Below are 15662 nucleotides of genomic sequence, written 5' to 3'. Positions count from 1 at the left end.
CTCCCGTGCTCAGCGTAGACGTTTGGGATCTCCTTCCCATTGCATAGCTCAGAAGATTCCCCTGAAGTGTCAAGTCTGAGCAAGGGGAAGATATTGCTTTCCTTTTTTTTTTTTCTCCTGGCTTTTTGACTGGTGACCAAATTATCTTATCATTTTGCAACAACTCTCTCTGGTCCTGGGAGGCAGGCGGCCTCTCCCCGGCTGCCGTGGAGAACACGTTGTAACTATTGTGCAATAAATTACCTGGCTGCAGAGAAATTGAATTCCCACATTATTGGAAAATAGCAGAAGGATGATGCGATCTGGCATTGTTCAAGTTAGGGGGGAGGGAGGGGAAAGCTGATGGAAGAGGACATGTAAAATTCATGTCTTTCAGGGCCTGGCTCGAAAAGTGCAGGCGTTTGCTCAGTAATCAGGTTAGAAGATCAGCAGAACAAGTTTCAGCTTTTTTGAAATAATCATCCAGAATAGAGAGGCTAGGATTTCATGAAGGTCTTTGTCCCCAGATTAACACACTCCCCTCTTCTCTTTTTTTTTCTTAATTCAACTACAACCCCTTTTTCTCTGCCTTTATATATCTATATAATTTCACGACAGTATTATCAGTCTGGATTTAAATCCCTGCCTGCTTAAGCCATGTCTAATCTTTTCATACCACATGTGGAGACTTTGTGAGTTATTATTTTGGCTCCTCAAGATGCTGTTAAAGCAGCTTGGTAGTGGAGAATAAAGCAGCACATCTATTATTGCAAGGAGGATTGGAATTGTCCATCTCAGCTTTGAAAGCAGCTCCCTGCTGAGGGACCAGCTCGCTCCTTGTCACAGCCAGTAGGAATTCAAACCAGTTTCCTCCTCAGTGGACGTCTCCCTGATGTGTGTATTAGGTGGGGAAAGAGAAGATGGACAGGGAGGCACGTTGGTGGGCCCCAAAGGAACGTGGTGGCATCACTCTGGTTTCAGAAAGTCACCCTCCTCCCCTCTTCCAGGGAAACGAATTGAACGTGCGCTGAAATCTCAACTCCCACCCAAGCTTCTTTAAGGGCTTTACAAAGAAAAATGAATTACTGCATCCTTCTGAGGTAGGGAGGTGGTTTTATACCTACTTAGGAGAAGCCCAGCTGTGGCCACAGATGTGTGCCCCCCCCACGCTCTGCTGCCAGGAGGAAATCTCTGCCCCACCCTGCTTGGGGAGCAGCCAGGAGGCCAAAGTGCTGAAAATGCAAGAGTTGAGAGAGAAAGATAGAGATTTGGGGTGGAATTCTGTGGTAGGTGGGGGGTTTTGCAGCAGCTAGAGGGCCATGCTGGCACAGGAGACTTGGGTGACTTTGGTCACCAAGGGTCACAGCTGCCCAGATATTTTTTTAATGTCACAGAATCGTGGAATGGTTTGGGTTGGAAGGGACCTGAAAGATCATCTAGATCCAACCCCCCTGCCATGGGCAGGGACAGATCCCACCATTCCAGGCTGCTCCAAGCCCCATCCAACCTGCCCTTCAACACTGCCAGGGATGGGGCAGCCACAGCTTCTCTGGGCAACCTGGGCCAGGCTCTCACCACCCTCACACCAAAGAATTTCCTCCTCATGTCTCACCTCAATCTCCCCTCTTCCAGTTTTAATCCATCCCCCTCATCCCATCCCTCCCTGCCCTTGTCCCAAGTTCCTCCCCAGCTTTCCTCTCTTCTCCTTTCAGTTCCCACCAGAGGCTGGTGCATCTAACCTCAGACATCACTCCCTTTGTCACTTCAGAACATCACTTTCTGTGATTATGGTGAGGAAGACGTTTATCTTCTTTCTTTTTTAGCACTGATCAGTTGCACATGAGTTTTTTTGCCAAGACAAGCAGCACCACAAGTGCCACCAGAGCTGCAATAAAGCAACTGCACCAGCACCTCTTCAAGGTTTTGAGATTTTGGGATTTCTTTTCCTACAGATTTTCCAGCAGAGACAATATCCTTTGAAGTGATTGCCCAGGCAATGTTCCAAAGGCCTGGACAAAATTTCAGCTGCAGCCTCTTTTAACATCCATTTCTTCTACAAATGTCAGAACTGAATCTAAAATTAAAAAGCCATTAAAATTAATGCAAGGAAATTTCAGATGAAGAAGCAAGGGGAGGCAGGGATGTCTTTTAAGCCCACACAGCTGACAATTTTATCAAGCATCAATCAGTTCCATCCACGTTGCTCTGTGCAAATGAAGTTTGCAGAATAAACACCTGCTGGAGCAATTGGGTTTTGCTGGAGACTTGTAGCAGATCTGTCTGGTTGAGACACCAATGCAGAGGTGGTGGCAGGTTGTCACCTCTCAGGGCTGGCAAGGGTCCCCAGGCAGGGCTGTCCCCTGCCACTGCTGGAGGGTGGTGTGTTTCAGAAGGTGCTGGTGCTGCCTTGGTGTCCTGCTTGGCTCTTTTGGGTGCCAGTTTCAGTCACAGAGGTGATGATTTGTCCCTTGAAGTGATGGGAAATGACCTGCAGGCACTGCAGGTTGTCTACAAAACCTCCCACCACAGTGGGCTTGATCAGGGAGATGAGAATCATTGAATCCCAGACTGGTTGGGGTGTTGAGGGATCTTCAAGACCATCTAGTTCCAACGCCCCTGCCATGGGCAGGGACACCTCCCAGCAGACCATGTAAAATGGTCATGGGGCTGGGTGGAGAAAAAGCTGAGCTTGTGTTGAAGTTAGGAGGACTGGAGCCAAGGTTCTGTGTCTTTGGGCAGGTTGTGGAGGCCTCTTGGTTCTTCCATCCCCAGAATGTAAGTGAGCAATGTTGGCAAAAGCCAACAGGTATCTTCTGAGATGCCTTTCAATCTGGGCTGTTTGTTGAGGCTAGGACTTTCCTCTCTCCTTTCTCATGCCCAGGTGCAGATCTGTTTACTGTGTCCAGCTCTGGAGTCCTCAGCACAGGAGAGACATGGAGCTGTTGGAGAGAGTCCAGAAGAGGGCATGAAGATGATGAGAGGGCTGGAGCAGCTCTGCTCTGGAGACAGGCTGGGAGAGTTGGGGTGTTCAGCCTGGAGAAGAGAAGGCTCCAGGGAGACTTTAGAGCACCTTCCAGTGCCTGAAGGGGCTCCAGGAAAGCTGGGGAGGGGCTTGGGACAAGGGCAGGGAGGGATGGGATGAGGGGGAATGGATGAAAACTGGAAGAGAGTGATTTAGGTGAGACATGAGGAGGAAATTCTTTGCTGTGAGGGTGGTGAGAGCCTGGCCCAGGCTGCCCAGGGAAGCTGTGGCTGCCCCATCCCTGGCAGTGTTGAAGGGCAGGTTGGATGGGGCCCTGAACAACCTGATCTAGTTGAAGTTGTGCCATGCAGGGGGGTTGGACTTGAAGACGTTTAAAGGTTCCTTCCATCCTGAACTACTTCTGATTCTACAAGACCTGCAGCTAGTCCCATCTAATGCTGGAGGTGGGGGCTCCATCAGGAACCTCCTCTGCTGCCCCCTCATGCATCAGCTGTCCCAGGGATACACTGAGGACACGACTCCTGCTCCCCAACCATCAGGTCACATTCTTGTTTCCCTTGTCAGTTGAGGAAAGGGTGAAGCAGCCCTGAAAAACCTGTGCTGTGGAGTCATTCCGATCCTCCTCATTTGTGGGTCCTCTTCCAGAAGGGCCCAGGAAGAGACACCCTGGGGCAATTTGATGCCATGATTACACGGTTCTTGAATTTTATGAGCCATTTCTGGGGTGGGGTGGGGGGAGATTTTTCAATTGCTTGAAGTTTTAATGAAACGTATCTTCCTTTCTGAACGTTGGGCAGATGTAAAGGAAAAAATGGTGGTGGCAGGTTTTGTGTGTCTCAGGCTCCTCATTTTGGCTTCCCAGCCCTGATTTTTTTTTTTTTTCCTGGGCTTCTAATATTTTTTGGTCTGTTTCTGGAAAGAGAAGAGTTGCTCCTGTTGTAGCTCCTGGAAGGTGCTTGGCTCTTCATTGATAGAAGCACAGGGGCTGGAAGGGACTTCTGGAGACCATCGAGTCCAACCCCCCTGCTGCAGCAGGAGCACCCAGGGCAGGTCACACAGGAACCTGTCCAGATGGGTCTGGAAAGTCTCCAGAGAAGGAGACTCCACAGCCTCTCTGGGCAGCCTGTCCCAGGGCTCTGTCACCCTCACAGCAAAGAAGTTTCTCCTCCTGGTGGCTTCTCTGGGCAACCTGGGCCAGGGTCTCCCCACCCTCACAGCAAAGCGTTTCCTCCTCAGACCTCATTTAATTCTTTCCTCTTTCAGCTTAAAATCATTCCCTCTCATCCTTTTGCTACAGAATTCCACCCAGGAGCCCCAGATCTGTTAGCTGGGAGAGCAGCATCCAACTCCGTGCGAGCAGTTGTGGTTCTGAAGCCACCTGAGATACTAAACTGATCTCTCATGGGAGCAGGAGGGCACTGTGAGAGGAATGGTGGGTTTTGGTGGATACTGAAGCACCATGTGGAGCCCATGGTAAAAAACCAAAATGCATCACTCACCTCCCTGCCCTCTTCCCTTGATCCTTTTTTCTAGGAGAAAGGCTGCTCTTAGTTGTAAGAGGCAGACTTGAGAAGAAACATGATTTCATCTCTTGTTTTAGTGGAACGTGAAGCACTTTGAGGGCTTGGCTGCTGTTTAGAAGCAAGCCTTTAGGAAAAGCTTGCAAACTTCATGCCAATTGTCGTGAGATTATTATTGCCCAGAAAGGATCAGGAGGGATTATTAAATGCTTTGTGTGTGCTGAAGATGCAGAGACCTTAGGCACGTTGGAGTGCCAGAAAGACTGAAACAGAATGAAAAGGAAAACTGGGCAAAGGGAAGAAAACCATTTTCAATTGTAATTCTCTATTTTTCCCTCCCTGTTTTGCTCCAGTTGAAGGTGCAGATCAGTTTTCAGTAGCTCCATCCCCAAGCAGCAGTTGTCCCTGGGGTTAGATCCAACGGGGAGTGATTTTTCTGGTAGTTACAGAGGTTTATGAAGCATCTTTTGTCTAGTTCTTTTGGTTTAAGAAGTGATTCGAGCCAGCACCCCACAACAGAGTGGATGGGTGACAATTGGCATTCAGGGGGAAATGGGAGCACTTCAAAACAGCCTGTGTATTGAAAAAATGGGACCTCGTGTTGTTTCCTTCCCCCGTGGAAAGGGGTTGTTTTGTGGTGGTGTTTTGGGGAGGGGTTTTGCCCAGCATCTAGGGCTTGGCGTTTCACATGGTCTCCACTGAGAGGCTAAACCTCCTGCCACACCTCTGTGCTTGCAGAGCTGACCAAAGCAGGTTGACAGGTTCAAGGCTGGGCTGTTTTAACAGTTGGACTGCCATGCTTTGCTATCATAGAATCATAGAATCATAGAATCCTAGGGGTTGGGAGGGACCTGGAAAGATCATCCAGTCCAACCCCCCTGCCAGAGCAGGGGCACCCAGAGCACATCACACAGGAACGTGTCCAGGTGGGTTGGAATGTCTCCAGAGAAGGAGACTCCCCAGCCTCTCTGGGCAGCCTGTCCCAGGCTCTGTCACTCTCACAGGAAAGAAGTTCTTCCTGATATTCACATGGAACCTCCTGTGCTCCAGTTGGCACCCACTGCCCCTTGTCCTGTCACTGGACATCACTGAACAAAGCCTGGCTCTGTCCTCCTGACACTGCCCTGAACGTGTCTGTAACCATGGATGAGGTTGCCCCTCAGTCTCCTCTGCTCCAAGCTCAAGAGCCCCAGCTCCCTCAGCCTTTCCTCATCAGGGAGATGTTCCACTCCCTCCATCATCTCTGTGGCTCTGCCCTGGGCTCTTTCCAGCAGTTCCCTGTCCTTCTGGAACTGAGGGGCCCAGAACTGGACACAATACTCCAGATGTGGCCTCACCAAGGCAGAATAGTTTCCAACAGGAGCTTGTGACAGCCCTGTGGTTTCTGGAAGTGCTGGGCAACGTGCAAGCTGGGATATTGTTGAAGAGAAGAGCTGGAAGGCCAAGTGAATAATGACGTTTGTACAGCTGAGGTGTGAGTTTTAAGGGCAAATTAGGTTTTGGAGATGATGAGAAGTCTCTGATGCTTCATCCCTGGTTGATCTGCAGCCCCTCAGGCAGCTGGAATAGAGTGAGGAATGCATCAAGGAGCTTAACCAGACAGCAAAAGCATGTCCATGGGCATGATGCTGTGAGGAGAAACCAGCAGAGGGATTTTGAAGGTCAATTGCTTGCTGAAAGAACCCAAAACCTGCTGCTGTGCATCAAATCAATTGATCATGGGACAGCATCGAGGTGGTGCCTACAGAGCTGGGGCAGAAACACATGACTAAGTGGTGCCTCACTAGAAAGCAGCTCTAAGCTCATGGTTGGCATGTTTATTAGATGACTTTGGATGTGTCAGGTGATGTGTTGGTGTTTGCTTGTGAGTTTCTCTGGTGGCTCCTCTAATGGCAGTAACGTTGCTCAAACTGGTCTTGGGTGATCAGGCTGGTGTGTCTCTGAGGTCCTCCTGCCTCAAGGTCAAGGCATCTCTTGGATGTTTTGGGGTTTATTTCCCAGAAAGTCCACTGGAAGATGAAATCCATCCCCTGAGCCAAAGGCACAGAGCTGTAGCCTTGGTGGAACCACCCTTTTCAGAAGGGGTTCCTGGATTCACGGTGCTAAATTCACACCAGTCTTTCCACAGTGCATCTCCCATGGGTTTGTCATCCCTGTTGGGTTTTGACTGGAACTTTGGAGGTGCACAGGGCTGAAGCAGTGCTGGGGCAGGCATCCCTCAGAGGTGTGTGCTGGGCTGGGTGGTGCTGGGGACCTGGGTGATGTGGGAATGGGGCTTTCACACCATCCTCTCCTTCCTGTGCAGTGCAAGTTCCTGGGCCGGTGGAAAACCTACGGGCTGTGTCTACCTCACCCAGCTCCATCCTTGTCTCCTGGGATCCTCCAGCCTATGCCAATGGCCCCGTTCAAGGCTACAGGCTCTTCTGTACAGAGACAGCAACTGGAAGAGAGCAGGTGAGGGGTGAACAGGGCAGCTCTGTTCTCCCTGTCAACAGGAGATGTTTGCTGTAGGCACCTGCAGGTCTTCAGAGGGAGAGGTTTGGTGGATTCACCCAGTGATAAAAGAGCAAATCGAGCTGAACAAATTGCCCTCTGTATAAAATGGGGTCAGGAGGTAGAAGGAGGCAGCCTGTCCTGTCTTAGCCGTTCCTCAGCTCTGCACTGACATCCCAGAATAGCACCAAAGAGCACGTCAAGACCTTTTAGAGTCCCCTTCTACATTGTGCAAAACCATCCACACACGAAAGGCACTTTGTACACCTGATCTTTCCAAAAATCTGTGTTTTGCCAAGCAGAACATTCCCCAACCCCTCGAACCTAGGTTCTACAGTTGCTTCTTGGAGCTTCTTCCAAGGAGGAAGGGGAAAATGATACAAACCCAGGCTAGAAATGGTGCTTTTTCTCTCCAGCCTGACAGATGCTCGTGGTAAAACGGGGTGTTGATGCTGTGCACTTGACTTCCCCCCCAGGGCTGCCATGAGCTTTGGAGTCCAAATGAGCACCTTGCCTCTCTGCAGGTTGCAAACTGCTCACACGCTTCCAAAGGTTGGACCAGATGATCCCAGAGGTCCCTTCCAACCTGGTGTTCCCTCATTCCTACCGGCCTTTTAATAACCAGTGTCTGACAGAAGGGCAGCAGTAGCAGTGGAGGTGGGCAGAGTGTGGCCTGAAGAGGTTTTTAGCAAGGAGTAGGGCAGGGAAGAAAGCAGAGATGTCTTTTTTCTGGCCTGGTAGCCCACAAGAATCACCAGCTTCAGCATTTGGGTGGCAGGTGCTTCAGTAGTCTTGTGGGAACTTGTAGACAGTGCCATCTTGAATTTAATGCCATCTTTTCCTCACCATTCCCCCCTGCCTTGCTTTTCTTCTTTCCTGGTGATGGACCTGTGGAGTGGCAGCCACTGGCTTAACCCAAAAAAAGTCCCTTCTTCTCCTGCTTCCCAAAGAAGGAGACAGCTCCAAGGAAGGAAACACAGGTCCAAGGTGCTGGAATCCCCTCCATCCTGAAGCCATGGGCAGGGCTGTGGATGAGAGCTGAGAATGGAGCTGTAACAGGCTGCTCTGTTACAAATTGTCTTTGAAAATCATGGACTGGTTTGGGTGGGAAGGGACCTTTCCAGACCACCCAGTCCAACCCCCTGCAGTGAGCAGGGACATCTGCACCTAGATCAGGTTGCTCAGAGCCCCGTCCAACCTGAGCTGGGATGTTTCTAGGGATGGGGCATCTCCCACCTCTCTGGGCAACCTGGGAGAGGGTCTCACCACCCTCAGCATAAAGAATGTTTTCCTTGTATCTAGTTTTTAGACTTGAAAGCAGCCTGGAGACCTTTAGTTTTTGTGTCAGTTGGAGGGGTTAGCTCTGCTGCTCCAAGAGAGAAGAGCCCACCTCTAATCCACCCATCCCTTGGTGCCACTGGTTGTCACATTTCCCCTTGGTTTCTCACAGGGTGGTCAGGGTTGGAAGGGACCGCTGGGGATCATCTAGTCCAACCCTTCTGCCATGGCAGGATCCCCTACAGTAGATCCCCCAAGAACACACCTCCAGATGAGTTTGGAACGTCTCCAGAGCAGGAGACCCCGCAGCCTCCCCGGGCAGCCTGTCCCTGGCCTCTGTCACCCTCCCAGGAAAGACCTTTTTCCTCACGTTTAACTTGTACCTCCTGTGCTTGTCTGTGTGTGCTAGAACGTGGAGGTGGATGGGCTGTCCTACCACCTGGAGGGGCTGAAGAAGTTCACCGAGTACACCCTGCGCTTCCTGGCCTACAACCGCTACGGCCCCGGCGTCTCCACCGAGGAGGTGACCATCACCACCCTGTCAGATGGTGAGTGGGGGCAGAGGGGCAGGCTGTGCCTGCTGCTTGCAACCCTCAGGTGGTTTTTTTTTTCTTCTGCCACCATGGGCTGGAAGAGGCAGGAGTGACAGCGGGAGGTTATTGGCCCTGCGGGATGGAAAGGAGAGCTTTGGTACCTCCAAGCTGGTGCTGGTCCCCAAGGAGAACTGGTTCAGATCATGATGCAGGTGTTTTGTGATAAGGATTGTCTACTTTTCTCTTCGCTCCCTCCTTAACTTAGGCCCTGGTGGATCCTCTCAGCTTTTCCACAGCCCCTGTTTTGGTACAGCTGCATTTGAGGCTTGGTCAGGGCTTGGTCAGGGCTTCCATCTCTGCTCATCACAGCCTCCTTCCCTCAGCTCACACCAGGCTCCCGTGGCTCCAGGAGATAAATGGAATTTTACTTGGCATTCAGAAGCACTTGGGTGTGTCTGATATCCCCCAGCTTCTGCACCAAGGCTCCTCTTGAAGCCACTGAGCCTGATCCCCACACCTGGCTGACCCAGGAGTGGCTTCGCTGGAGTCATTCAGGCTACAGAAGTGTCAAAAGCATAAAAATGCCTGAAAAATTCTTTGAGGGGGGTTGGTGAGAGGTCATAAAGCAGGAGCCAGACTCCTGGGGCTCCAGGGATGGGCCAGCTCCTGACTCAGCCCCACAGCCAGTTGTCAGCTAAGCTTTTCAAGCGAGATTTAGAAACAGCTGCTTTCCCTTCTGAGGAAAATTCAGACCATTTCTTTTCATTTTGGGTTAGTAGAACAAGATATGGGAGTTTGTCTGGCCCTGGCCTGAGTTGGGATCACTCATTTAAGGTCATTTTCAGGGGGAAAAAAAAGGTTTGCTTTTACACGAGGGTATAAAATCAGGGAGTAGACAGAAAAAAAATATGTTGCTGTGGGCTTCAACTTGCTGGGCATATATAGAAACAGTCCCCAGCACATGGGGGGGTCACCACAGGTAGAGGTATCTGAGTTGCCTAAAAATTTCACCCTTGCTCCTTTCCAAGCTGTAGGTTGATGCTAGAGCAGGACAAAAATGGAGACCAGGGAGGTGGAGATTTATCCCTTTCTATTTACGAATTCTTCTGTCATTTTTTAATGAAGTTCTACCCCAAAAAAAGCTGAACATTTGGATGAGGTTGAGAATGGCAGGTTGTCTGTCTGCCTGGTGACCCAGCTGCTTCTGAATGTCTCACCTGAGCAAGTGAAAATAGCAGTTTGTGGGCAGTGTTAGTAGAAGCTGTGTAGATCCTGATGCAGATCAGCAGAAGGTGGGGTGCCATGCCCTGGAGAAGCTCTTGCATCTGGTTCATGTCTCTAGAGGCCTTTGCAGGTGTCCCTGGCTTGTTCCTGGGTTGGTGACATCCCCTCTGGAAGTGATGCTCCTGTCTCACCTCCACCTGCTCCTGGTGGGGTTGTTGCCACCCTGAATTACCCTGTGGTCTGCAGGTGCCCTCAGGTCTGCTTGACCAAAAGGGTTGTCAGGCCCTGGCCCAGGCTGCCCAGGGCAGGGCTGGAGTCCCCATCCCTGGAGGGGTTTCCAACCCCTGGAGATGTGGTGCTGAGGGACATGGGGCAGGGGTGACCTGGGCAGGGCTGGGGGAACGGTTGGACTGGATGGTCTTCTCCAACCAAAATTGTCCTGGGATTCTATGACCTCTGGAGAAGGATGATCTGAAAGAAGACACTTCAGGCAGGGGTCAGGAGGAGCCAGGGCTTCCATCTGAAAAAGGCTGAGCCACTCTGCCCTGAGTTGACTTCAAAAATGAGCAGGCACCTCGGTGAAGGACGCTGGAGGAGACACTCTAAAAGACACCTCTTAGAAGAACAGCTTGGAGGGGGCCAGGAACCCTGAGCAAGGAGGCTGTTGAACCTCAGAACTGGTTCCAATCTGTGCTATTCCAAGCTGAATCATCCATGGGATTCAGCTGAGAGGCACCAAGGTCTGTTCACACACTGATTTTTACATTTGACACCTCTGAAATATTTGGTTCAAGTGCTGCTTCCATCTGCCCAGCACGTTCAGTTTTGCCTTGTAACACAGGCTGGATCTTGGCAGAGTAAATGACTTCCCACTTAGGATTACAAAAACAAAAGGAAAACAAGTGAAAATGAATCTCTTGCATAATGTGATGCAGGTTTAATTCCCAGGGGGAAGTGTAGCACTGAGGCCCCGTTGGTTGAAGATGTCCCTGGACGTGAGGAAGGGAAAGATGGTTATTCATGAGTCTGAGAATGAGCCTCTCCAAGTGTTGGGAACACTTCTCCTGGCTGTGAGCACAACTCATTGCCAAGGAGGAGGTTTGTGGCAGACTGGTCCAGAAGTCAGGAGTGTGCATCCCTGCCTTGGCTTTGGGAATCTGCAAAAAGGCAACGTTTCTTTTTCTCTTTCCTGAAGCCAAAAGGGGTTCTGCAGAGAAGTCTGCTGCCTTCTTGGGCTCTCACCTGGAGCAGGTGTGAAAGAAGAGAAACTTCCTTTTAGATATCTTGTCTTTCTTCTTGTGGATCTGCCTGAAACCACTTTGGTCTCTGGCATGAAGAAGAGCCACCAAAAGGGCCAGAGCCTGGCTTTGGCCAAGCCTGGGTGAGGGTGGCATCAGTCCTGGCTGTCCCACCACCGAGAAGGAGGGCAGGGAATGGAGGGAGCAAGTCTGCAGCACCAAAACTTGCTGTGATTTCTTTTATGGTACCACGCAGAGACCTCTCCTAGGGTTGAGGTCCCTTCTGCTAGAAGGATGCACAATCAAGGAGGCCAAGACCTTGAATCCCATCCTGTTGTATTGGTGAGAGGTAAAGGAAGGATTAAACCTGTAGTTGTCTGTATGCATGTCTGGTTTGGGGCAAGTTTTGTTCCTGCATCCCCTGCCACCACTCTCCCCGTGGAGAAGAGCAGCTCCCCAGGATGCCCCTCTCTGCTTTTTGGGTTGCAACCAACCCATCTTCCAGCTGCAGCTGAGACTTGGCAGCTCCATCAGCCAGGGACAGGAGCTGGCCACTTTTCCCATCTCCTACCTGCTGCTTTGGCCACCAGACAAAACCACTGCAAAGAGCATTTTGCTTGTCATGACCAGCTCCCTTTGATCTTTACTTCATCTACACTTCCCATCCTGGTCCCTGCAGTTTATTTTCACATCAGGAACCAAACCCAAGGAGCTGAGATGCTCTCAAAGGACTCCCTTCTGAAAGCTGGTTGCAAACAGGAGTAACACAGAACCAGACATGGAAAATGGGAGACAAGTCCTGGCAGATGGGTCTGCTTTTCCTTTCCTCTTGTAGAAAGGACAAGCTCATTTTGAACTCTGCTTCTCTTGAGCAGGTTATTTTTTCTGTGCCAGTCCTTTGCTGCACAGTGGGTGACAGGACATGGAGTTGGACAAAAAGAACAACCCAAAAAAACCCAACCAAAACTCCAGTGCTACTAGTTCCTGCAGATCTGGAGGCAGAGATTTCCCATGTATCATGGGATAGAATCTGTAGTCCAAGAAACACCCTCCCCAGTCAATGGGAAGGAATGTGGCAGCTCCAGCCCCCAGCCAGTATTCACCAGATCAAGGGACATACTGGGGCTTTAAGGCTTCATTTCCAGTTTCAACCACAGCTCAGCTCACCTTTGGCCAAGCTGTGTGCTGGTTCAGAGGTGCTGGGGGGACTTAACGTGCTCATGAAGGTATCAAAACTCATTTAATCCCAGCAGTTGGCAGCCAGTCTTATTTCCTGCTTCCTGAGCACTTGATTGAAGTATCATTTATGGCCAGAATTATGATTTCTTCTTTGAAAACTACCCGTGGCAGATGGATGTTCAGCTTGAGACAGCCCACGGAGTTTCTCTGGTGGCAGGTGCCAGTCCTGGGGTTTCTGGTAGCAGGGTGAGGAGGAAAGGGGCTGGGAGGGTGTTTAGGGCAGCAAAATCCATCGCTCAGAGCCACAAGGATGGATTTGTTGGAGGTCAACAGTGCTGGGGACTAAGTCCTTTACTGTCCTGTCCCAAAAGCCCAAGCTCTTGGCATGATAAATTCCCCTAACAAGAACCCCAATAACTCGTGCATCTTCATCAGTTTGGATGTGGCTTAGTGACCCAGCAGGTGGAGGAAGGAGAGGATTGTCCCCCTCTGCTCTGGTGAGACCCTTCCCTTCAGTACTGGGTCCAGTTCTGGAGCCCCCAACATAAGAGGGACATGGAGCTCCTGGAGAGAGTCCAGAGGAGGCCACCAGGATGCTGGGAGGGCTGGAGCAGCTCTGCTCTGGAGCCAGGCTGGGAGAGTTGGGGTGTTCAGCCTGGAGAAGAGAAGGCTCCAGGGAGACCTTAGAGCCCCTTCCAGGGCCTGAAGGGGCTCCAGGAAAGCTGGGGAGGGACCTGGGACAAGGGTGTGAAGTGACAGGCTGAAGGTTTGGTGGCTGGAGGTTGTGCCAGCACCAGCGAGGCTCGGTTACCTGGTGTACATGTCTTTGTTGAGTTGACCACCTGGTTTTGGCACCCTTGCCTCCTGGTTCACTGTCTCCAGTCCCTCTGTCCCTCCAAAATCTGAGGACCTGGGAGCTCTCTGGGCTGCAGGGAAACACTCAGAGGTTTGCTCAGCCATCTCATTCCTTCTGGGCCGTTCTTGTCCGAGAAGAACAAACAGCCAAACCACAAAGGTCATGGAGTCATCTGATGGACAACTGAAAAAATACCCGAGATGTTCCATCAGGGGCTCTCATGTGGTCATGCCAAGTGTCTCCTTGAATGAAGTGCAAGAGAGGAATAAAGGCACCAGTATTGCTGGGGAAGAGATGGAGTTGGATGCTGGGTCAGGTCTGGGTTTATTTCTTGTTTTGGTGGAAGATCTGCAGGAAAGGATAAATTTCTTGTTTTGGTGGAAGATCTGGAGGAAAGGATAAATTTCTTGTTTTGGTGGAAGATCTGGAGGAAAGGATAAATTTCTTGTTTTGGTGGAAGATCTGGAGGAAAGGATAAGGAGCGTGTCAGATGGTGGGTTGGGGAATATGCCAGAAAAAGGAAGAGAAGTTTGTCTGGTAGGGGATTGAAGTAGCAATAACACTTGGAAATCAGTAGCAAGAGAGAAAGGTTTAAGGTGGTGATGGCTGGTTGTTGGGATGAACTTCTGCTGCCCGTGGGAGAAGGGGGAAGAAAAAGAGGAATCACGTGAGGGAAACTGAGGCTCTGAGCAGCTCTGCCTTCCTCATGAGCCAGAGCAAAGATTCTCCATCAAGAGCAGGCTTGTCTGGGAGGCTGCAGCATTCAGCAGAGCCAGCTCACTCAGAAGTGTCCAAAAATATTTCACTTTCCTTTTCCCCTCCCCTCCCCCCCTTGCACTGCCAGGTACATCACAGAGACAGTTTTCTGTCTGTCTGGTGTTTTTCACCATGAGAGGAGTGTGAGCAGTGAGGGAGATGAAATGTCTCATGTCCTGTTTGCTGCTGCCTCAGATCAACTTGGCGTTGTCATGGGGAGTGTGGTAACAAAGGAAGGAGAGTTCCTGTGCTAGGGAAACTAGGAGCCAGTTTCTGAAGCTGCTTGTCTGGAGAGAGAGAGGTAAGAAGACTAAGTGGTGAAAGGTTTTGTGTGTGGAGCCCTGGCAGGTGAAGGCAGAGTTGAGAGTGGGGTCCCCCAGTGTCCCATCATGTCCCCCCAGCCTTGACTGCCCACCCTGATGGAGAGGCAGGGTTGGGTGGTCAAACCAGAGGACCTCAAGGTGGTTTGGTGTATTCCTTGAGCACAAATCCTCAAATGAAGCCGTGGCAGGATTAACAAAGCAGTCCAGAGACTCAGCTGCTGCCACGGGGAGCTCCTGGCTGACTCAGCCTGCTGCTTACCCTGGAGACTTCCAAAAGTGAATCTCTCTGACTTGGAACCCCCAGACTGGGGAGGGGTTTCTGTGTTCCTTGTTGCTTGGCTGTACCTCTGCCTCCAAATAATCTGAGGTTTGCAATTATTTTGATACAAATGCAGGGGGTTTTCCTTCTTCTCCTCTTTATGATCCACAGAATCTTCACGGGCAACAATATTAACGTGGGATTTTGCTGCTAGGGTGGAACCCTCCTGTTTAGCTGAAGTTATTCCTCCTCTTTTGTGGCCTGTATTTAAAACTTTAGTTCCTTATTAGCACTGATAATTGGCTTAGCTCTGACTGCCTTAAATAGGATGCTGCCAAGTGCTGCACTTGGGGGGATTTGTTTCTTGAATGTAGACATGACTGGACAGAGTCCAACCGAGGAGCTGTCTGACCAGGGATGCTTCAAATGATCTGGGAGAGGTATCATTTCTGGGACTTGCTGCCATCCTCTCATTTAATGACTGCACAGGGTGTTTCTTATCCTATTAGTGGCTGTTACATAATTTAGGGGTTTGTAGATGTTAAGGTCAGAGGTGGTTTCTCACTGGAGATGCAGCCTGTCTCTTTGGGCAGGCTGATCTTCAGCCAGTTGGCTCATCTCCATCTGCCACAGCTGGCAGCTTCTAGGGACAACATAGACTAAAGGGACAATGTAGGCTAGAGAGAGAGACTGTAAGAGAGAACAGCCCCCACAGAACCATGATGGAATGGTTTGGGTTGGAAGGGACCTTCGAGACCATCAGGTTCCAACCCCCCTGCATGGGCAGGGACACCTCCCACCAGCCCAGGTTGCTCCAAGCCCCATCCAACCTGCCCTTCAACACTGCCAGGGAAGTGTATGAAATGACTCTCTACAGCCAGAAGTCCTTTCCCCATGCAGATAGCAATAGATAATAATCCAAACACTTCTTAAAACTGCACTTCTTTCAGTAAAACTGTTTGGTCTCTAAGATGTTTCAGATCATTCTTGTAGACCATTGCTGAATCAACTCAAATGTGTGGGCAACTGCAGCAAGAATGG

The 15662-nt window shown here is 50.6% G+C and overlaps 1 protein-coding gene across 1 annotated transcript in view; it reads left to right on the top strand.

Annotated features, from left to right (window-relative positions):
• DCC (DCC netrin 1 receptor) overlaps positions 1-15662 on the top strand; it is a 502453-nt gene that overhangs the window by 368662 nt on the left and 118129 nt on the right. The window contains exons 10-11 of the mRNA XM_051642548.1: positions 6788-6936; positions 8663-8801. Of these exons, the coding sequence (XP_051498508.1) occupies positions 6788-6936; positions 8663-8801 (288 nt within the window). The remainder of the gene's footprint in view (positions 1-6787; positions 6937-8662; positions 8802-15662) is intronic.

The sequence above is a fragment of the Apus apus genome, chromosome Z (assembly GCF_020740795.1).
Source record: "Apus apus isolate bApuApu2 chromosome Z, bApuApu2.pri.cur, whole genome shotgun sequence".
NCBI classification, from domain to species: domain Eukaryota; kingdom Metazoa; phylum Chordata; class Aves; order Apodiformes; family Apodidae; genus Apus; species Apus apus.
Note: the sequence above shows the minus strand (reverse complement) of the source record. Positions and strands in the feature narration are given on the sequence as shown.